The sequence below is a fragment of the Cyprinus carpio genome, chromosome B9 (genome assembly GCF_018340385.1).
Source record: "Cyprinus carpio isolate SPL01 chromosome B9, ASM1834038v1, whole genome shotgun sequence".
Lineage (NCBI taxonomy): Eukaryota > Metazoa > Chordata > Actinopteri > Cypriniformes > Cyprinidae > Cyprinus > Cyprinus carpio.
The window spans coordinates 1669640-1692507 of NC_056605.1; the positions used below are offsets into that span (position 1 = coordinate 1669640).

General features: G+C 40.7%; 1 protein-coding gene across 1 annotated transcript in view; it reads right to left on the minus strand.

Annotated features, from left to right (window-relative positions):
• Nucleotides 1-22868, minus strand: part of adprh (ADP-ribosylarginine hydrolase) — a 123723-nt gene that overhangs the window by 53610 nt on the left and 47245 nt on the right. The window contains exons 3-4 of the mRNA XM_042730591.1: nucleotides 6152-6257; nucleotides 5801-6067 (exon numbers count right to left, since the gene is read on the minus strand). Of these exons, the coding sequence (XP_042586525.1) occupies nucleotides 5801-6067; nucleotides 6152-6257 (373 nt within the window). The remainder of the gene's footprint in view (nucleotides 1-5800; nucleotides 6068-6151; nucleotides 6258-22868) is intronic.

Consider the following 22868-nt stretch of genomic DNA (forward strand, 5'->3'; position numbering starts at 1 on the left):
GTAGAGGTCCTTTCTAGGTGCTGATCCACCATCTGGTCTGGATACATACTGGATTCGGGTGACTGCAGTGACCATCTGATCTGGATACAGACTGGATCTGGTGGTTATGGTGACCTCGGAATAAGAGAGAAACAGACTAATATTAGCGTAGATACCATTCTTCTAACAATGTAGCAAGTACATTGGGGGTTTATGGGAAGTGTTCCCGGTGCCGGTTTACCTAGTTAATGCAGCCTAAAAATCCTAAAAATCCTGAACAATGTTAGTTAGGTTATTCCAGAGTTTAGGCACTAAGTAGGAAAAGGATCTGCTGCCCGCAGTTGATTTTGATATTCTAGGTATTATCAAATTGCCAGAGTTTTGAGAACGCAGCGGACATGGAGGACTATAATGTAACAAGAGCTTGTTGAAATACGGAGGTGCTAAACCATTCAGGGCTTTATAAGTAATAAGCAAGATACGATGTTTAATTCGCTTGTTAAGTCTGACGTCACGTGTCACCTCTTCCTTGTCCAAACGCTCTATCAAATACCACGAGTAAACAACAAAAGGTGCTAATATACACTCACATTGTGATTTAATACTACCAAAAAAAAATTATAATCCTAGCCTTTAACTCCATACCGAAATTCCAGATAGCCAGACAATGAAAATATAATCATAAATAAAATAAATATAAAAATTATTTGTGTTTGGGACACTGTGAGCATGGAGACTGTAGTATACATCGTAAGTTTGAAAACATTTAGCTTAAATGTTTAATATGAATAAACAGTGCTCATAAATGGCTGCTGAGGTAGTATTCTCAAGTGAAGCGAGTTGGACACGGAAACAGCGCTTCTTACGTCATCACTTAACAACCGAATAGGCAGCCAGTGCAGTGTTGACAGAACCAGGCTAATATGGTCATACTTCCTGGTTCTAATAAGAACTCTACTTGCTGAGAACTTTAACAGTCTTTAATAAAACTGCAGATTGGTAAATCCATAAACAGGAAGGTGTGTGGTGTGACATATCGCCCCCTTCTCGAAGGAGTGACCTCACACCAAGGCAGGATGAACAAAAGGAGGGAGGGGGTTTGGAAGAAGGATGAGGTATTGGAGAAGGGGACGAAGAGAGGCAGGCAGATGACCAGGGCAGTGACGATGGAAGGAGCAGCCAGGAAGGTGCCAGAAGGGACCACAGCGAATCAGACAGAGGAAGGAGGCAGAGAGAGACAGACAAAACCACACCACTGATGGTGGGCTGAGGGACTGAGGTCAAAGTGGCAGGGCAAAGTGGCAGAAGACGGCAGACAACTCAAGAGAGGAAGTGAGAGAGGGAGGCTGGATGGGAATTTTCTGACAGTCAGGGCTTTCTGGGATGGTGTGTGCTGCCCACACACACCAAATAGCGACTTCCATTACAGGGAAAGCAGCAGTAAGGGCAATGACCTCCATGGTCGTGACAGGGCAAAAAGATGATTCATGGGAGACAGACGGTTCATAAATGGCCTCCTTGGCCCTAACAGGACAGGCAGAGAGTTAAGGGCAGACTGACAGTTCAGGAGTAGGTGGGAGAAGAATGGGCATACACAAATATATCTCCTATGAGCTCACCCTCAGTTGTAGTGCAGTGGACAGGGCATTTCTCTGTGCCCTTGCTCTCTACTGTCTTATTTTACTGTAAATCCATACACAGGAAGGCTGGTGACACACGTATACATTGACGAGACCTGACAATCTCAAACTGAATAGACAGGAACTTAAAATACACAGGCAAATGAGGATAATAAACAAGACACACCTGAACCAAATGACATAATCAGACACAGACTGGAAACTAGGTCAATGAACTAAAACAAGTCAGAAGAACAGAGAAACACAGAAAACGTCTCAGGTTACGAATGTAACCATGGTTCCCTGAGTAGGGAACGAGACACTGCGTCCTCTAGGGGTCGCTATGGGGAACACCTCCTCGTGACCCGTGTCTGAAGCATACATTGAAAAAACACCAACAAGTTGGCCGGCGACAGCCTCTGACGTCACTACTGGCGTGACTATAAACAGGCACCGGGAGAACACGTCACTCTCCTCTTCGTCTGAAGCTTGCGTCCAAAACATGGCAGGGAGCTAGAGGACGCAGTGACTCGTTCCCTACTCAGAGAACCATGGTTACATTCATAACCTCAGACGGATATGGATTTTAGAAAGAACGCAGAATACTAGCATGCAAACTTACCACAGTGTGGATTTCAGAAAGTGTGCACACTTACCATAGCATGGATTTTCAAATACTGTTCTAAGGAGGGGCTCTCATGGCACTCTGATAGAGCAGCTCATAGATGGAATGGTGCATCTCAAAACAGTATGTTTGAGAGTCATCAACTCGATCTGTGGAAATAATGCTGGAGCACTCTGGGGAAAAAACAGAGAACTCAGTCTCATATGAGGGGAGAACTCTGAATTCAGAGTAGCGCGCTCATAGGTGACCCTTCTTGGAAAAGGGGAGTGCTGCTAAACTACCACGAGAATCACCCAAATAGCCCCTCATGTTGAGGGAAGCGTTGCTGGAAGTGTATAAACAAATACACACTGGCTGAATGGAACCCAAGTAACAAAGGTCTAATCATCTCAAGAAAGGGAACGAGGCGCGTAACCCTTACTGTACAGGATTTCAGAAAGTGTGCAGAGTCTTGCATGCACACTTACCACTTATGTGGATTTTAGAAAGTGCGCAAAGTGTTCACGTGCACACTGACCACCATGTGGTTTTCAGAAAGTACACAGAGCTTAGTGTGTGTACCTAAAGGTTCCTTAGCATCGCAGAGGCGCTGAACAGCATGGGAGAGGCAAGCTAAATTTTACAAACCTCTGGTGAGGGGATATACAAGAAGACTTCTGTAACTGCCACCTCCACTTCCCGCTGGATGCGACAGCACAACTAAGCGGCCAGAAGACCCCTCAGGGTGACCTGGCCGGACATCCATGAAATTCCCTGCAGTGCTGTGCCAGGCCTGATGATCAAGGAGGCTCCCGAAGAAACCGGATCATCATACTCACCCACCCTCCTGCACTGGAGCCCCGCTCAATGGGCGCCCCCTATTAGTCTGGACCATCAGTAAGGTGGTTGCTATGAACATAGAACCAGCCAAAAACATTACAGGTCAAGCATAGGAGACTGTTATGTGAGAGATTTCCACCTAACCTCGATCAGGTGGAGAGCTGGTGGTTACAGGGAAATTAGGAAGGGGAGGATAAAAGCAGAATTTAAAAATCCCTAACGTGAACGAGTAGATACCTCGGTATCGCTCTGATTCAGATGAGAACGCTGCCTTGTCTGGATCACATCCCTTAGGTTCTGCTTACCTCCTTGTGACCCACGATTCCTCTTACCCCTGCCTGCAGGTGGGGGAGGACCGCGAGTCGCGACACTAGCCTTCTGTGCCCATCTTTGATCTTCAGATCGAGACAGGCCAGGACCCCTATGTTGTTTGGGCTCAGACCTGGACCTTCGTGGAATGAAGGTTCTGAAAGCAGCGGAGTGCGCCTTTGTCTCCCCGAACTTCTCGATCACCGTCTCAACGGAAATAGCCAAAAGTTCAGAAGGCGAAACCTGAGCATCGAGAAGAAAGCCTTTTCTTTCTTCCCGATGTCTGCCAGGTTCATCCACAGATGTGTCTCCGCTACCACCATGGCCGCCATAGTGAGCTACCTGATCAGGAAAAAGGCCCTCGCCTCTATCCAGATCAGTCTGATATGCTTGAAGCACCACCATTGTGTGTAATAAAGCCACAGCCTGACCTGCTGCTGTGTATGCCTTGCCATTTAAGCGAGATTTCTTGAAGGGGCTTAGATGGCAAGGAGGGAGATTAAGAGAGGATGTCTTCCCCGCAGAAAGAAAGCTCTTTCTACAGGGGTCATCCTCTCCATCCCCGTTTTCGCGCATCGCCTCGATGTCGGCACAACTCTTATGCCGAAACCGATGGATGCGAGAAGAAAACGGCTTCTTTCATTTCTTTTCGATCTCTGTATGGAGATCAGGCAGAAATGGAAGACTCCCCTGAGCTGGAGGGCTATGGTCAGAAAGATAACGCTCATCGAGGCAGCCTCACAGCGTCACCTTGTTAGCGCACTTTCATGGCAAGTCCAACCTTGCCGTGGCGCGATCCATAACCAACAGCTCTACATACGCAGGGCAGGAGAATTGAGAAGGCTCAGCCTCAGCTTCTTCACCATCCTCAAATATCTCCTGCTTTTCCTGGGTAAAAACCCAGCAGAGCACTAACCTCAGTATCAGAACATGTTAAAGATATAACATCATCCTCCTGAGGCTCTCTCTCGTCCGCTGCCGATGAGTGCGAAAGGGAAACTCCCTCTCTAAACCATTCAGACAGATCCACCTGAAATTCTCACCAGCTCATTCTCCTCCGTGCCTCAGCGGCGGCGGGTCCTGAACCGCGGGAAGCAGATGGCTGCCTTTTTTCCTTTTTTTTTCTAGGAAAGAGAGACAAACGAGAGCGGAGCTTTTTAATTGAAAAAACGCTCATAATGCATGCAGATTGCCTCCTCAAAGACATTGCGTGCATGCTCTTCACCCAAACAAATGACGCAAAGATCGTGTGTGTTATCGGGTGTCAAATAACGCAGACACGGATGCACACATTGTCTAAACGCTTGCTAGTAGTCGCCATGATAGACAGAGAAAGATTGCTCTTACCAGTTCTTTCAGATGCGCGCTTCAAACAGAACAGTCAGTGAAGACGAAGAAGAGAATGACATGTTCTCCCGGTGCCTGTTTATAGTCACGCCGGTAGTAACGTCAGAGGCTGTCACCAGCCAACTCGTTGGTGTTTTTTCAATGTATGCTTCAGACACGGGTCACGACAAGGTGTTCCCCGTAGCGACCCCTAGAGGACGCAGTGTCTCATTCCCTTGAAAGGGAACATAGCAACAGGGGCCTTGTGGTGTGAAAATATTACTGGAAAATTCAAACGGTTTCTACTAAGCAACTCTAAACTGCTAAACGAATTTCAAGACATTAAATATATTATAAACATCATTATTATTATCAATTTCTGTAAGGGTGCTTTGAAACAATGTTTATCGTGAATGATGTTAATTATTTTATAATAATTTCTAAACTGTTCCCCTATTTTTTATGCAAACAGTTTTAAAATACATCTAACAGTCTGTAAATTGAGGTGGTGGGCAGATTCAAATATGTCATAGCGTAACGTCAGTTCTGGCAGGCCACGTTAGTCAAGCTCGCATCAGCTGAGTCTCAGCTGATCCATGTCTACCTAAAGGGATGCGACACCTATCACAGCACTCATATATAAGGTCCTATTATCACCAGCTTCACGTCGCTCAATAGCTAATTACCAACCTCCATCCCCGACGACTACTCTTGTCAGTCAGGATTCAACCTTCTGATTCTCCTTGAATCAGACTAATTTCAAAATGTTACATTAAATTATTGAACCTAATGATATCTGAAATACATTTATGTTGGTTCTGTTCTGTTACACTGGGGGGGTTATTGCTGCTCTCCCTGTTCTAATCCATGCTAGACTGCATGGATGCGCAGGGAGTACTTGCCCAGAAAGGAACCATACCGCCAATCCAAATTGAATGCTAATTGTCATTCATCTTTGATGATAGTGGTCCTGACAGAATTAACATTGTGTCATTGTAGAAATACTTACATCACATGCATTTAGATTAAAATGGTCCAATATTATGTCCCTGATATTAATCAGTCTAGCATTATGTAATAGAACCACATCTTCATGCATGGTGCCTTAAATTTAGCTTCTTACCATTTCCATTTTCCAGTAAAGTAGTCCCAGTCTCTCTCAGTCTCCGTAACAGCATATCCTGCAGACTTAACAAATGTTTTTGCGACAGGACAAGCCTCCTCCAATAAACCCAGACCCCAGGTTGTGATTGGTCTTCGCTGGACTGCATAAGTGGTGAACAAGGCTGAAGCCACAGCTCCAAGGAAACCGGTTGGATGAGGATGGGTCATTCTTCCAGTCTCCACAGCAACCTCAACCAGTGAGGACAGCTGATCAGGACGAGGATATCTTTGGACCAAAGACAATTAGATATCCCTAACGATACTACCAAATATCTGTGAAAATACAAAAGAAAGCATGCCTCACTCTCACCTAAGACCAATGCACATAGACCTCATGGCTGCCCCACAACCTGTGGCTTCTGGGTTATATGGCACCCTGTAACCCCCTTCAGTGCCTGGGCACAACTGTGCAATACCTAGGGAGAGAAGTAAAAACAGGATATGTGTGTGTGTTTGTGTGGGTGTGTGTGTGTGTGTGTGTGTGTGTGTGTGTGTGTATATATATATATATATATATATACACACATATACAGTACAGACCAAAAGTTTGGAAACATTACTATTTTTAATGTTTTTGAAAGAAGTTTCTTCTGCTCATCAAGCCTGCATTTATTTGATCAAAAATACAGAAAAAAAATGTAATATTGTGATATATTATAACAATTTAAAATAATTGTTTTTAAATTTATTATACTTTAAATTATCATTTATTTCTGTGATGCAAAGCTGAATTTTTAGGATCATTATCACATGATCCTTTAGAAATCATTCTAATATGATGATTCATTATCAAAGTTGGAAACAGTTCTGCTTCTTAATATTTTTTCAGAACATGTGATACTTTTTAGGATACTTTGATGAATAAAAAGTTAAAAAAATAAAAAAATAAAAAAATAAATAATAAAAAAAAAGAAGCTATGTTTTTAAAATATAAATATTTTGTAATAACAATATACACTACTGGTCAGTAATTTGGGGTCAGTATTTTTTTTTCTTTCTTTTTAAAAATAAAATCAATACTTTTATTCAGCAAGGATGTGTTAAATTGATAAAAAGTGATAGTAAAGAAAATATATTATTAGAATATATATTATTAGAAATGTTTTTTTTTTTTTTTTTTGAATAAATGCAGTTCTTTTTAACCTTTTATTCATCAAATATATTAGACAGCAGAACTGTTTCCAACACTCTGATGATCATGTGATAGACTGGATGTTACATGTGACACTGAAGGCTGGAGTAATGATGCTGAAAATTCAGCTTTGCATCACAGGAATACATTTTTTTTTTAAAGTATATTCAAATAGATAACTATTATTTTAAGTTTGGACAAAAGTTGGTCAAAAGTTTGGAAACATTACTATTTTCAATGTTTTTGAAAGAAGTCTCTTCTGCTCATCAAGCCTGCATTTATATGATCAAAAATACAGAAAAACAGTAATATTGTGAAATATTATTACAACTTAAAATAATAGTTTTCAAATGAAAAAAATTATTCCTATGATGCAAAGCTGAATTTTCAGCATCATTACTCCAGCCTTCAGTGTCACTTGTAAAATCCAGTCTATCACATGATCATTTAGAAATCATTCTAATATTCTGATTTATTATGAGTGTTGGAAACAGTTCTGCTGTCTAATATATTTGATGAATAAAAGGTTAAAAAGAACTGCATTTATTAAAAAAAAAAAAAAACATTTCTACTAATATATATTCTACTAATATATTTTCTTTACTATCACTTTTTATCAATTTAACACATCCTTGCTGAATAAAAGTATTGATTTTATTTAAAAAAAAAGAAAGAAAGAAAAAAATTACTGACCCCAAATTACTGACCAGTAGTGTATATTGTTATTACAAAATATTTATATTTTAAAAACATAGCTTCTTCTTCTTTTTTCTTTTTTTTTTTACTTTTTATTCATCAAAGTATCCTAAAAAGTATCACATGTTCTGAAAAAAATATTAAGCAGCAGAACTGTTTCCAACTTTGATAATGAATCATCATATTAGAATGATTTCTAAAGGATCATGTGATAATGATCCTAAAAATTCAGCTTTGCATCACAGAAATAAATGATAATTTAAAGTATAATAAATTTAAAAACAATTATTTTAAATTGTAATAACATATCACAATATTACATTTTTTTTTCTGTATTTTTGATCAAATAAATGCAGGCTTGATGAGCAGAAGAAACTTTTTTCAAAAACATTAAAAATAGTAATGTTTCCTATAACTTTTGACCTGTACAGTATATATATATATATATATATATATATATATATATATATATATATATATATATATATATACGGATTAAAAGCTAAATGTTTTCATTTCGGTTCATTCTTGGTTAAAATAAAATATATATATATATAATAATAATCTTCAGGTTCCATTTGCAGAGCGAAATGAGAACGGTCCAGCATTTACAAATAATTCTTATTCACTCATTTATTATCCTTGACTTTTCAAATTGCTAACAGTTTGCATTTTTGAATTATGCCTTTACTGTGTGACCAAAAATTGTGAATTGTGACTTTGATTGCGCTGGTGCCTCACGCGCACATATTCATTGGAAACAGTTAGTCGTTCACCGAGCCAGGCGGCGCGAGCAGCGGTCCACTTTGGCATATTTTTGCTCATTATGATTTTTTTTCCGTCGATACTGAAACACGTGTGAAATCCAAAGCCTATTTTACCTAATGAATAAGAGTTTAGCTTCAAATGGGCAACATTGGATTTGTCCCAAATGAGAGAGATAAGCCCAACCTTACCTTATGTAGCCTATCGCTTTAAATTATTTTTAATTATTATTATTATTATTTTGTTTATAAGCCTATATTATTATATACTGCAATTGTATTTATCCATTAGAATTATATATTTGTAATTCTTGTTCTGTTCTGATAAATTTGTTGAATTTAAAGGATTTGTTGTAAAGTGAAGGGAACTAAAAATATCCTGTTGGTACAATAGCCTATAACATTATTAGGCCTGACGTTATTATTTCTGAATGTAATAAAATGCAACTCTCACAAATTTAATTTTTGTTTTAGCGTGTTGTCGTGTATGTTTTATGCAGCTTTATTTTTTCCATTGCATCTAAAAATGACTTTGTGCATCACATTCACTCCCCGCGCTCAATCTGCCTCTCGCGTTGTTCAGCTGTGGACGATTTCAAAATGTTTGATATAAAGGTTGCTGTCACATTTTATACAGGAATTGTTCATTTACAAAAAAAAAATAAAAAAGAAAAAAGGAAAAGAAAAAAAAGTCAAAATATATTGTTAGTTTTATGCTAACATCCAATCAAGGTCTTCAGATACAATATAAGATACAAGTTCATTTAGGCTATTTAACATGCACTGTGACATTTTACCGTTTCAACTTATAAACTCCTTGAGATTTTAAAGTCAGTTTAATATTGAAATTCAAGTTGAATCTAGTATAAAAAGGTTTTAATTGCTTAAATTATTTCTATGAATTAATAAGTTAGCATGACTTTTTCATCGTAGCATTTTTTACGAGCTGTATTCATTTTCTGAAACCAAGCACCCACTTTTTTCTTTTTAAAATCTATTAATCGCTCGCATATCTCCTACAACCTATAAATAAGGGTTAATAGAGGTTCTTTCTTTTATTATTTATTTATAATGTTTATTCTTGAAGAAAATAAGTATTTATTCTTTAATAAAATAAGGGACAGAATAAGGGACGATCCAAATATTTGAAATGTACAATAATATACGCCTATATCTGCCTGCAGTTTAAAAGTTATATTTGTTTTGATTCACCCATTTATGTAGGAAACAATTATTCTAAAAATAAAAATAAATAATGTCATGAAAAACGCCATCGGCCTGAATAAATTTTACCATTATAGAATTGGGGTAGTAATTTAGGAGGTGAAAATACAGTGAAATTACAAATGGCATGGGATTTTAAAGCATGACAACTGAAGGTCTATGAAACCTTTCTATGATGCATTTTTTTTTTAAAACAATGGCACTTAAAGTTTTCAACTAAAATATTATTTCAACCATATAGCCTGTGAATAAATAAAATGCATACTTTTCAATGAAAGAACACTGAGAGTGTAGGTTGCTTCTGGTGTTTGGATTTGTACTTCAATATAATGAGATCCAAGTTTAAGAATAGCCTACACTATGTTTTTTTTTATTTGTTTATTTATTTATTTATTTATTTAAATCTCTATTTAACAGCATTAGCTCAATGAAATACGTCTTTCTTCAGGTAGACTGAATGTTTTCCCGCCTTGCTAAATGTTGGGCTCATGATCAATAAGTTGTATTCGCTCAAACTGATTTTATAAAATCAAACCGCTGATGGTGAAGCTGGGTCAATTAGAGCTCGCGCTCGCTGTGAAGCGGGAGCAGCTGCAGAGGCTTCTGCTTGGTCTTAAAGCCTTCCTCAAACGTCTACGGTCACAAATAACAATGATTTTCGCAAAAATAATGATTAATTATCAATCATCAAATAATATGGTCTGCGAGAAAATAATGAATAAAAAGAGTAGGGCTGCTGTGAGTGCAGGCATGTTTCAACCCAGTAACATGACAACACACGTTCCTCGCAGCCAAAAAAACAGACCGAATTCAGTGCAGCTGGAGGGGGCTGGGGGTTTGGGGTAGTTCTGTATAGCTTGTGGGGGTCGAGATAAAGGTGTGAATTTCTTGCTCTTTCATATGGACAGTGTCTTATGAGGGTATCAAACTTGCATAACAGGTTTTAGTACAACTTTAAAGAAAGGTTTGATCCACTTCAAATGTTGACTACTGTATAGCGTAATAAAGTTTATTAGTTATTATAACTTAATTTCAGAGGAAGTGCCTTAACTCAAAAAAATGTGATAAATAAATGAACTAAAAAGATGCAAACTGTTGCATTAGGGCTGGGCGATAGGCCTTATGGCCTAAAAACCCCCCCGATTTTTTCAAAAAAAAAAAAAAAAAAAAAAAAACAGTTTTACGATTTAAATAATTATTTTTTTTTTGCCTCCCTACTTAAAATCAATATTCAAATGACAAAGAAATTGTTCAAGACAAGTTTTAATATAATTCTTTATCATTTACCAGTCAAGTTTATAACTGAGACACGATTATTAATAAAAAGCAGTAACGTTATTACCTTAATACTGGAAAGACCTTTATTTTATTTATTTATTTATTTATTTTTTAATACTAGCCCATTATGCAATCATACAATTTCCCTCCGCACTTCGAGCATTTAATAATCACTCCCTCCGCGTTCATTGATACCAAAAACACCGCTCCGCCTTTACTCAGTGGCTGAAGTTGAAATGTTATTTTCATAATGTAGCCTATAAAAATTAAAAATAAATAAATAAAATTACAGGACAGTTTCAAAGGGGATTAGGCTATTGTGTGCAAACTTTTTTCCCTACCAAACGCCAAACTAATAACATTGTTAGCATAAAAAGGTATAATTGCTGCTTTCTGCTGTGCAAATTTAGTTTGTATTGAAAATAACAGTAAATTTTCAGTTATTTTATGTACAGATCGATGCATTTCTTACAGATTTCTGCTCATTCAAAATCAGATACAGATGAAGTACTGTAAGATTACATTTGTTTGAATGCATTATTTTGACAGCGATTGCGTGTGAATGTGCTGTATCTGTTTAAATCACGCTTTAACCTGAAAATATTCAGTAAAAAGGAACAGACAAACTCCTTGAGAACTAGGCTGTAACGCTTGACTCTTGCCTTCATTATAGTCTTCTGATTGGAGAGATTATGTGTATCAAGCTATAGCTAAATATGTTTATCATGTGAATTCTTGCTAAATATGCAGATATATCACGGGCTGTTGGCATGAATTGTACTCGTGATGGAGCGGTGCTGGAGCGAGTGAAAACCATGACGCTCCGACTTTTAAAAAATCCTCTCCTCGCTCCAGAGTCCAGACATCAGTAAAGTATCCGTCTATGAACATGTTTTATAGGTGACAAAAAACACCAGAGTTTTGGGAGACATTATATTTTGTAGACTTTATGTGATTTAAAATGCACAAACCAGAAGCACAATATCTGCAGAGAAGGGTTGGCCATTCTCAAAACATAAAATATCAATTTTATTAAAATTTTCGTTTTTTTTTTTTTGTTTCAGAGGGAAAATCATTGTTAAGGCATCTCTCCGTTACAGACCGTTCTGAAAGAAGAATTTATACAAACGCGTATAAAATGCTTTAAAAACTTTAACAGAGATGTCTTGAGGGTATTTAATAGGTCTGCCCCCACGTAAGATTTTTCTAGTTACTAGTCGTTCGTTTGTCATTATTCAACGAATAGCCGGTTTATATTAAATTTACATCTATGATCCAATGAGCCTTAATATATTCCACGCTCAAGAACATGCATTAAGTTTGCCACAAAGCACAGGCAGAAGTAGCCTAATAATTGTGAAAAAGGAGACATTTTAATTATTTATTAATAAACAAATGTTTTCTTGTCGGCTGCAAGATGAAATTCACAGTGCTGGCTCTCTCCACATGAACGCAGCTTTAGAGAGAAATGGAACCTTCACAGATAACATAATGCTTTCGTTTTGAATTGATTCGTTTAAAATACATTTCAAGCTTTCTGTAGATATATTTCTCATGTATGTGAGACACCCAGATTTTCAGTTATTTCATTATTAGGGAAAAAACCACGTGATCGAGAGGGCGCCTCCATGTCATGCGCATTAATAATTTTCGCACACTTGAATATGAATAATAATTCACATTTTGCATAAGCATTACAAGGCAAATATATATTACATGCAATTATCCAAAATAAAACCAAACAAGATTTATAATGAAGATAAAATGTAGACAAATAAGAATAAATGCTGCACGTGCACTCAGCATCATGCGCGCCGAGCAAATCTTGCATTCTGACATTTTACAGAATATTGTACAAACCTGCATTTAAATGTGGCTGCAATTTATTTATTTCATTTATTTATTTATTTTTACTTTACTTAAATTATATGAAAGCTAGTAAAGAAGACTTCATTTAAAATCACTGAAGTTGTCAATTAATGAAGCTCTTTTTTACATCGTGTGTTTTTTGTTGATTATAATTAGAGAACTTAAGTTTAAACGTGAGGGCGTTTTATTAATCAGTCCATTCTTTAGAGTTTCAGTGATTTAGCTAAATCGTGCAGGTTTAATTTATTCGTTTCTTGTTTTAATTAGGCCTAAATAATGGGAGCGAAATTATACAGTCCCTCACGTTTTACTAAAATAAAGAAAATAATTTATAAAACACGCAAGCCTAGCTCACAATATTAATGCTCCGATGCAAAGTAAACCACAATTTCTTTTGAATAATATAACACACAATTCATATTATATAAATAATACCGCACACTATTTAAATGTGTCAAATCTAAAATATGGTGTAGAGAAAATATAAGCACAGGCTCATAGGCTTGACATTTATCCTGCTTGAATACGTTCTAAGAAACGCACATATCTTCATAAGGACTAAAGTTTCATCTGTGAATATTAAATATTTTAATTAACCTAAAGTGTTTTCCTTTCATTTTCCCCGACTGCAGTCAAATATAACAAAACGGTGAGGCAAAGCTGACGTCTATTCGCGAAAATGTGCGTTGATGCGCTTGTTTGAAAACTTGTGATTAAAGCGCCACTCAGCGGTCAAAAGCTGCAAATGCACTTTGCCGACGCGGCGGCGGCGGTAGAACCAACGTTTTGGATGGCCACCTACCACACACACACACACACACACACACATATATATGTAAACAAATTAAAATCATTCTCTGTTAGCATTCTCAGTTATCTTAATGGCAGCTGTGCTGCTGGTGCTGGACCAAGCATTTGAAATGTCACCTTTAGCCAGGCATGTGCACACACAGACATCACACATTTCTTCCTTGAGAGAAAGCTCCCATTTTTTTTTTTTTTTTTTTAAATAAATGAATATATATGTATATATGTGTGTGTTTTTCTGTTTGAGCACAGCTTTCCGTCAAACAATTAAAAATCAAAATATTGCAAAGCACATATTGATCGGCACATCACAGACAGGCAGCAGCAGAAGTGCTCCCTCCCTCCCTTTCCAGTTGTGTTTGTCTTGGTGTGGAGTGGTGATGAACAAAAGACTAAGCTACCTGTGCCTTGAATTTACAGCTAATTATCCAAAAGGCAAATATAGTTTGTCTTGCTAACATCCATGACTCATGAGCTACCGTGTAATAAGTTTACCTATAAGGCAATATATCATGGGCATACAGGCTAACTTAATGGAGAAATGACAGCTGAATACAGTATAATAAGTTAATAACATCATCAGAATCGCCACATTGATATGCAAAGCAGCTGTTAAGTAATTAAAATGTGCTAATTTGCATACATTTTACACAAAGCTTTGCAGATGAAAAGGATAAATAAAATAACTAAAGCATATCACCACAGAACTTCCCCAGTTATTAGTTAATGACTTACATCAAGAGTCTTTTCCCTTGAAATGTTATGTTTAAATGTGCAGATAGCTTGTTTTGTTTAATTTAGAAAAAAATTATAGAAGCAAACAGATGAGGGTAGTAGGCATAAAACAAACACCTAAATGTGTATTTTGGAAATTTCCTTTACATTAGAGCAAAAGAAGACATGGAAGCAAAATAGTTTTGAAAAATCTTCACCAGCCCTACAATTTTTTTTTTTTTGTATAAATAAAAATATATTTTATTTATTATTTTACTCATGTATTCATGTTTCCTGTTGTTGTCAGTAAATAAAATATAATTGTTTCATTAACATATGCATTAATTTATTACTTGACTGAAAATTTACAAACCCGATTCCAAAAAAGTTGGGACACTGTACAAATTGTGAGTAAAAAAGGAATGGAATAATTTACAAATCTCATAAACTTATATTTTATTCACAATATAATATAGATAACATATCAAATGTTGAAAGTGAGACATTTTAAAATGTCATGCCAAATATTGGCTCAATTTTGGATTTCATGAGAGCTACACATTCCAAAAAAGTTGGGACAGGTAGCAATAAGAGGCCGGAAAAGTTAAATGTACATATAAGGAACAGCTGGATGATGAATTTGCAACTTATTAGGTCAATTGGCAAGATGATTGGGTATAAAAAGAGCCTCTCAGAGTGGCAGTGTCTCTCAGAAGTCAAGATGGGCAAAGGATCACCAATTCCCCCAGTGCTGCGGCGAAAAATAATGTAGCAATATCAGAAAGGAGTTTCTCAGAGAAAAATTGCAAAGAGTTTGAAGTTATCATCATCTACAGTGCATAATATCATCCAAAGATTCAGAGAATCTGGAACAATCTCTGTGCGTAAGGGTCAAAGCCGGAAAACTATACTGAATGCCCGTGATCTTCGGGCCCTTAGACGGCACTGCATCAAATACAGGAATGCTACTGTAATGGAAATCACAACATGGGCTAAGGAATACTTCCAGAAAACACTGTCGGTGAACACAATCCACCGTGCCATTCGCCGTTGCCGGCTAAAACTCTATAGGTCAAAAAAGAAGCCATATCTAAACATGATCCAGAAGCACAAGCGTTTTCTCTGGGCCAAGGCGCATTTAAAATGGACTGTGGCAAAGTGGAAAACTGTTCTGTGGTCAGACGAATCAAAATTTGAAGTTCTATTTGGAAAACTGGGACGCCATGTCATTCGGACTAAAGAGGACAATGACAACCCAAGTTGTTTTCAGCACTTAGTTCAGAAGCCTGCATCTCTGATGGTATGGGGTTGCATGAGTGCGTGTGGCATGGGCAGCTTACACATCTGGAAAGGCACCATCAATGCTAAAAGGTATCTCCAAGTTCTAGAACAACATAAGCTCCAATCCAGACGTCGTCTCTTTCAGGGAAGACCTTGCATGACAATGCCAGACCACATACTGCATCAATTACAACATCATGGCTGCGTAGGAGAAGGATGTCACGGTTGGTAAACCGTGATCTCAGGTTTTCACTATGTGGGTGGAGTTTTGTGTGTCGCTCGTCTGCACTGATTGTTTCATGTGGGCGTCGCCGTTGATTGTTCATTTGCACCAGCTGTTACTCATCACCTGATCCCTATTTATTGCCCTGTCCTTCGTCTTGTGTTTGTCAGAGCGTTTTATGCAGTTTCCCGTCTGGTTGCCTGGTTCTCGTCCTTGTTTCTCTGTGCTGTTTGATTCGCTGTTGTCTTCCCCCGGAACCCCGTCCACTCTTCACCACCGGATGCACCTACTACCACCACGGACTGCTCATCTCAGGCCTGTGTCACGCTCTCCTGCTGCATCTACTCACCGCCACCTCCTGGATCATCGTCTGCCATCGCTGTTACCACCTGTTGTTTCCCTTGGACTCAGTTATACATTCCTGTTCTCAATAAACATAAAATAAAAATCACTCAACTCCTAACTCACCCAATTTTAAACTTAACAGAACGCTCTGACCAACTATGGAAGCAGCAAGTTCCACTTCACTCTCCGAATTCATCCACCACAGTGTCAACCGCATGGATCAGCAGCAGGAGAGCATCGTCAACACCGGACGCGCTGTCCAAGCGCTGGTGACACAGGTGTCCGAGCTCACCCAGCAGATCCAACAGCTGACCATTCCCGCTGCGCCACCCGCACCGTCGGTTCCCCGGGCTAGCACCGAACCCAGCTATCGACCCGAACCACGCCTACCAGTTCCCGAGAACTACTCTGGTGAGCCGAATTACTGCAGAACATTCATAACCAAGTGTTCCATGCATTTCTCCCTGCAGCCTCGCACCTTTGAGACCGAGGAGTCCAAGGTGGCGTTTGTGCTGGCTCTGCTCTCGGGTAGGGCTGCCCTGTGGGGAACGGCGGTGTGGGAGAACCGAGATCCATGCTGCGCCTCGTTCCACTCCCTCTCCGAGGAGATGAAGAGGGTATTCGACCGTGTGCCGCGGCCGGCAAGGAGGCGGCCCGCGAGCTGACGGAACTCAAGCAAGGGAATCTCTCCGTGGCGGATTACTCCATCCGGTTTCGCACCTTGGCGGCCGCGTGCAAGTGGAACGAGGAGGCGCAGTGGGATATGTTCCTGCATGGGTTGGCCGACCGGGTTCACAAGGAGATCTACCTCCTCGAGTTGCCCCACCAGCCTCAACAGACTCATCGACCTGGCGCTCCACGTGGATGCTCGCATCGAGCGTCTGGGGGCAACCGCCTGTCCCACACGTCTCCCAAGCACCCTAGAGAGTGGCAGCTCGAGTAGAGAGAGAACACGATCGGTCCCGTCTTCGATCATGAGCCCATGCAGGTGGGTAGAGCTCGACTGACCCGGGAGGAGAGAGAGAGGCGGAGGTCCCAAGGACTGTGCCTGTATTGTGGCGGCTCTGGACACTTTCTACGCTCCTGCCCAGTAAAAGAGCCAGCCCGGTAGTAAATTTGAGGCTACTATCGTGTGGGATCTCCACCGGGAAGTCCTCAACAACATCTACTCTCCTTCCGGTGAAACTGAGATGGGCCAACAACACGCACACCTGTCACGCCCTTCTGGACTCGGGGGCTGAAGGTAACTTCATGGACACTAACCTCGCACAACACCTGAAACTCCCCATCACTCCCCTTTCCCATCGGATCACCGTCAACGCACTCAATGGCCAAGTACTACCCTGCATCACCCACACGACTGGTCCCATTACCCTTCTTACCTCCAGCAACCACACTGAGAACATCCCCTTCCTCCTCATGGACTCCCCTGTGGCACCCATCGTCCTTGGTCACCCCTGGCTAGTCAAACACAACCCACGAGTGGATTGGGGTTCCAACACCATCACTTCGTGGAGTAAATGTTGTCATGAGTCTTGTCTTGTTTCTGCTTGCTCTGCTGTGTCTGTGTCTGTGTTTCAGGAGGAGGCTACGGTTTTGTCAAACGTGCCCCGCTGAGTACCTGGACCTGAAGGAAGTGTTCAGTAAGTCCCGCGCTGCTTCTCTTCCTCCGCATCGTCCCTATGACTGTGCCATAGACTTAGTACCAGGTAAGTCTCCGCCTAAGGGCAAGCTTTACTCTCTGTCAGTTCCTGAGAGGGAGGCCATGGAGAAATATATTTCTGATTCTCTAGCATCGAGGTTCATCCGTCCTTCCTCTTCTCCAGCGGGGGCGGGATTCTTTTTTGTGGGGAAGAAGGATGGTTCTCTGCGACCTTGTATTGATTACCGAGAGATGAACAACATCACGGTAAAGAATACTTATCCTTTGCCGTTGATGTCTTCGGCTTTCGAGAGGTTACAGGGAGCATCCGTCTTCACAAAATTGGATTTACGTAACGCTTATCATTTGGTCCGCATCAGGAGGGGGGATGAGTGGAAAACCACCTTTAACACCCCTAGAGGGCACTTTGAATACTTGGTTATGCCGTTCAGGCTCTCCAATTCGCCAGGGGTTTTCCAAGCACTCGTGAATGACATGTTGAGAGATATGGTAGATCAGTTTATATATGTTTACCTGGATGACATACTGATTTTTTCTTCATCTCTCCAGGAACACGTGCAACACGTCAGACGAGTGCTCCAGAGATTGCTAGAGAATGGTCTTTTTGTCAAGGCGGAGAAATGCGTATTCCATGCACAGTCTGTTCCTTTCCTAGGGTACATCGTCTCGTCTGAGGGAATACGTATGGATCCTGACAAGGTTAAGGCTGTGATATATTGGCCAAGTCCAGATTCCCGTAAGGCCCTACAGCGGTTTCTGGGGTTCGCCAATTTTTATCGACGTTTTATTCGTAATTTCAGCCAACTAGTCTCACCTCTGACCGCCTTGACCTCCCCCAGTACTCCGTTCAGGTGGTCTAATAGAGCCGAAACTGTATTTACCAACCTCAAGAGCCGCTTCGTTTCGGCTCCCATCTTAGTAGCCCCTGATCCCACACCAGCAGTTCGTGGTGGAGGTCGACGCATCAGAGGTGGGAGTAGGTGCAGTTCTTTCCCAACGTGCTGCCTCAGACGACAAGATGCATCCGTGCGCGTTTTTTTTTTTCGCATCGGTTATCTCCTGCAGAACGCAATTATGACATTGGTAACAGGGAATTGTTGGCCGTCAAATTAGCATTAGAGGAGTGGCGTCACTGGTTGGAGGGGTCGGGGGTACCTTTCATCGTTTGGACCGATCATAAGAACCTAGAATACATTAGAACTGCCAAAAGACTCAATTCCAGGCAGGCTCGGTGGGCACTTTTTTTTTTCGGTCGTTTTGATTTTTCTCTATCGTACCGCCCGGGTTCCAAAAACGTTAAACCCGATTCTTTGTCACGTCTTTTTGATCCTTCCGAACGCCCGGTGACTCCCGAGCGTATTTTACCTGAGAATATAGTCGTCTCAGCACTCGTATGGGAGGTCGAATCGAAGGTCAGGATGGCCTTAGAAGGGGTAACGCCTCCGCCCGGATGCCCACCGAATCGCTTATTTGTGCCGGAGGAGTTACGGTTCCAACGTTATTCAGTGGGGTCACTGCTCTAATGTAGCTTGTCATCCAGGGATAAGCCGAACCAAGGGTTTAGTTAAGCAACGATTCTGGTGGCCACTTATGGCTCGCGACATTCACGATTTTGTTTTGGCTTGCTCAGTTTGCGCCAGTGGTAAGTCGTCTAACCGACCTCCGGCTGGGCTTCTTCAGCCGCTGTCTGTCCCTTCGAGACCCTGGTCCCATATCGCTCTAGATTTTGTTACCGCCCTCCCGCCCTCTAATGGCATGACGGTTGTTTTAACCGTAGTGGACCGGTTCTCGAAGGCGGCACATTTCATTCCCTTGCCCAAATTACCTTCAGCCAAGGAGACCGCGGTCACTGTTATTGATCACGTCTTTCGGCTACATGGCCTCCCGGTAGACGTGGTTTCTGACAGGGGATCCCAATTTGTATCCAAATTTTGGAAGGAGTTTTGTAAATTGCTAGGAGCGACGGTTAGTCTGTCTTCGGATTACCACCCTCAGAGCAACGGTCAGTCTGAGCGAGCCAACCAAGATTTAGAGTGAACATTGCGATGTTTAGTCTCCAAGAATCCTTCTTCCTGGAGCCAACAACTCTCTATGGTTGAGTACGCTCATAACTCGTTACCCAGTGTCATCCACGGGCCTCTCTCCGTTTGAATGTAGTTTAGGTTACCAGCCACCTATTTTTCCCAGTCTGGAATCTGAAGTCGCGGTCCCCTCCGCTCACGCTTTTGTCCAGAGGTGCCACCGCACGTGGACCAGAGCCCGTGAGACTCTGCTCCCAGTGAGGGTGCATACCAAGGCCAAAGCCGATCGCCACCGGTCTAAGCCTCCCGTCTACGTCGTGGGTCAAAAAGTGTGGCTTTCTACTACGAACATTCCTCTCCGTTCCGTTTCTAATAAGTTAGCTCCCAAGTTTATTGGCCCGTTTCCTGTCACCAAGATCATTATTCCGGTGACAGTCCGCCTCAAACTACCTCCGGCGTACAGGAGGATTCATCCCGCCTTCCATGTGTCCAAAATTAAACCTGTGTTTTATTCACGAATTAACCCGCCCACCCCAGTTCCCCCCCCCACCGCGTCTCGTAGATGGAGAACCCACATATTGGGTTAATCGTATTCTGGACTTGAGACGGAGGGGTCGAGGATTCCAGTACTTGGTGGACTGGGAAGGTTACGGTCTGGAGGAGAGGAGTTGGGTACCTGCTAGGGACATCCTGGATCACTCCCTGATTGATGATTACAATCGACAGGTAGGGTCGGCTGGGAACGCCAGGAGGCGTTCCTAGAGGGGAGGGTACTGTCACGGTTGGTAAACCGTGGTCTCAGGTTTTCACTATGTGGGTGGAGTTTTGTGTGTCGCTCGTCTGCACTGATTGTTTCATGTGGGCATCGCCGTTGATTGTTCATTTGCACCAGCTGTTACTCATCACCTGATCCCTATTTATTGCCCTGTCTTTCGTCTTGTGTTTGTCAGAGCGTTTTATGCAGTTTCCCGTCTGGTTGCCTGGTTCTCGTCCTTGTTTCTCTGTGCTGTTTGATTCGCTGTTGTCTTCCCCGGAACCCCCCGTCCACTCTTCACCACCGGATGCACCTACTACCACCACGGACTGCTCATCTCAGGCCTGTGTCACGCTCTCCTGCTGCATCTACTCACCGCCACCTCCTGGATCATCGTCTGCCATCGCTGTTACCACCTGTTGTTTCCCTTGGACTCAGTTATACATTCCTGTTCTCAATAAACATTACATTTAACTCTTGCATTTGCTTCCTCACCCATTTGTTACCGTTACAAAGGATCCGGGTACTGAAATGGCCAGCCTGCAGTCCAGATCTTTCACCCATAGAAAACATTTGGCGCATCATAAAGAGGAAGATGCAACAAAGAAGACCTAAGACAGTTGAGCAACTAGAAGTGTAGAGAATCTCACGTAAATACAGTAGGTTATGGATTAAGTGAACGTGAACCGGTGGGTGAAAACTGAACGTGTGTCAGTATTTCATGCATGCCCTCCGTCTTAAAAGGACAGCATTCCAAATTAAATACCTATCTGTCATTAATGTTAACCAACATAAGATGTTAAATGCATATGGCAAAATATCAGTGCTGGTACTACTAGGTCTCAGTGCTGCGTTTGACACTGTCGATCATAACATACTACTAGACAGACTAGAAAACTGGGTCAGGCTTTCTGGAATGGTAATCAAATGGTTCAGGTAATACTTAGAATGGAGAGGTTATTATGTGAGTATAGGAGAGCATAAGTCTAAGTGGACGCCCATGACATGCAGAGTCCCACAAGGCTCAATTTTTGCACTGCTCTTGTTAAGCCTGTATATCCTTCCACTAAGTCAAATAATGAGAAAGAACCAAATTGCCTTTCACCGCTATGCTGATGATACCCAGATTTACCTAGCTTTATCGCCAAATGACTACAGACCGACTGACTCCCTCTGCCAATGCATTGATGAAATTAACAGTTGGATGTGCCAGAACTTTCTTCAGTTAAACAAGGAAGAAACTGAATTCATTGTATTTGGAAACAAAGATGAAGTTCTCAAAGTGAATGCACACCTTGACTCTAAAAATCAAGTCAGGAATCTTGGTGTGATCCTGGAAACAGAACTTAGTTTCAGTAGTCAAAAGCAGTAACTAAATCAGCATACTATCATCTAAAAAACATTGCAAGAATTAGATGTTTTGTTTCCAGTCAAGACTTGGAGAAACTAGTTCATGCCTTTATCACCAGTAGGGTGGACTATTGTAATGGTCTCCTCACCGGTCTTCCCAAGAAGACTTTTAGACAGCTGCAGCTTATCCAAAATGCTGTTGCCAGAATTCTGACTAGAACCAGGTAATCTGAGCATATCACACCAGTCCTCATGTCCTTACACTGGCTTCTAGTTAAATTTAGGATTGATTTTAATGCACTTTTACTTATTTATAAATCACTCAATGGCCTAGGACCTAAATACATAGCAGATATGTTCACTGAATATAAAACAGACCACTCAGATTATTAGGATAGAGTCAGTTAGAAATACCAAGGGTTCACACAAAACAAGGGGAGTCTGCTTTTAGTTATTATGCCGCCCGCAGTTGGAACCAGCTTCCAGAAGAGATCAGATGTGCTAAAACAAGTCACATTTAAATGCAGACTCGAAACTCATCTGTTTAGCTGTGCATTTATTGAATGAGCAATGTACGAACACAATACACTATATATTATCAATAACCATTCTCAACTCCTAAAAACCCAAAATTCATTTTAAACCTTTTAAATAAAACTGTAAATAATTTTCAAAGTTTTAAAATTCCTTGTTTTACTGTTGTGATTATTTTATTATTATTATTTTTATTATTTATTTTTATTTTTTCTTTTATGCTCCTTGAATTACCATTGTGTATGAAATGTGATATATAAAAAAACTTGCATTGCCTGCTTTAATTGGATTAAAATAAAGGATTTTAGTCATCCCATAATTACAGGTGCTGGTCATATAATTAGAATATCATCAAAAAGTTGATTTATTTCA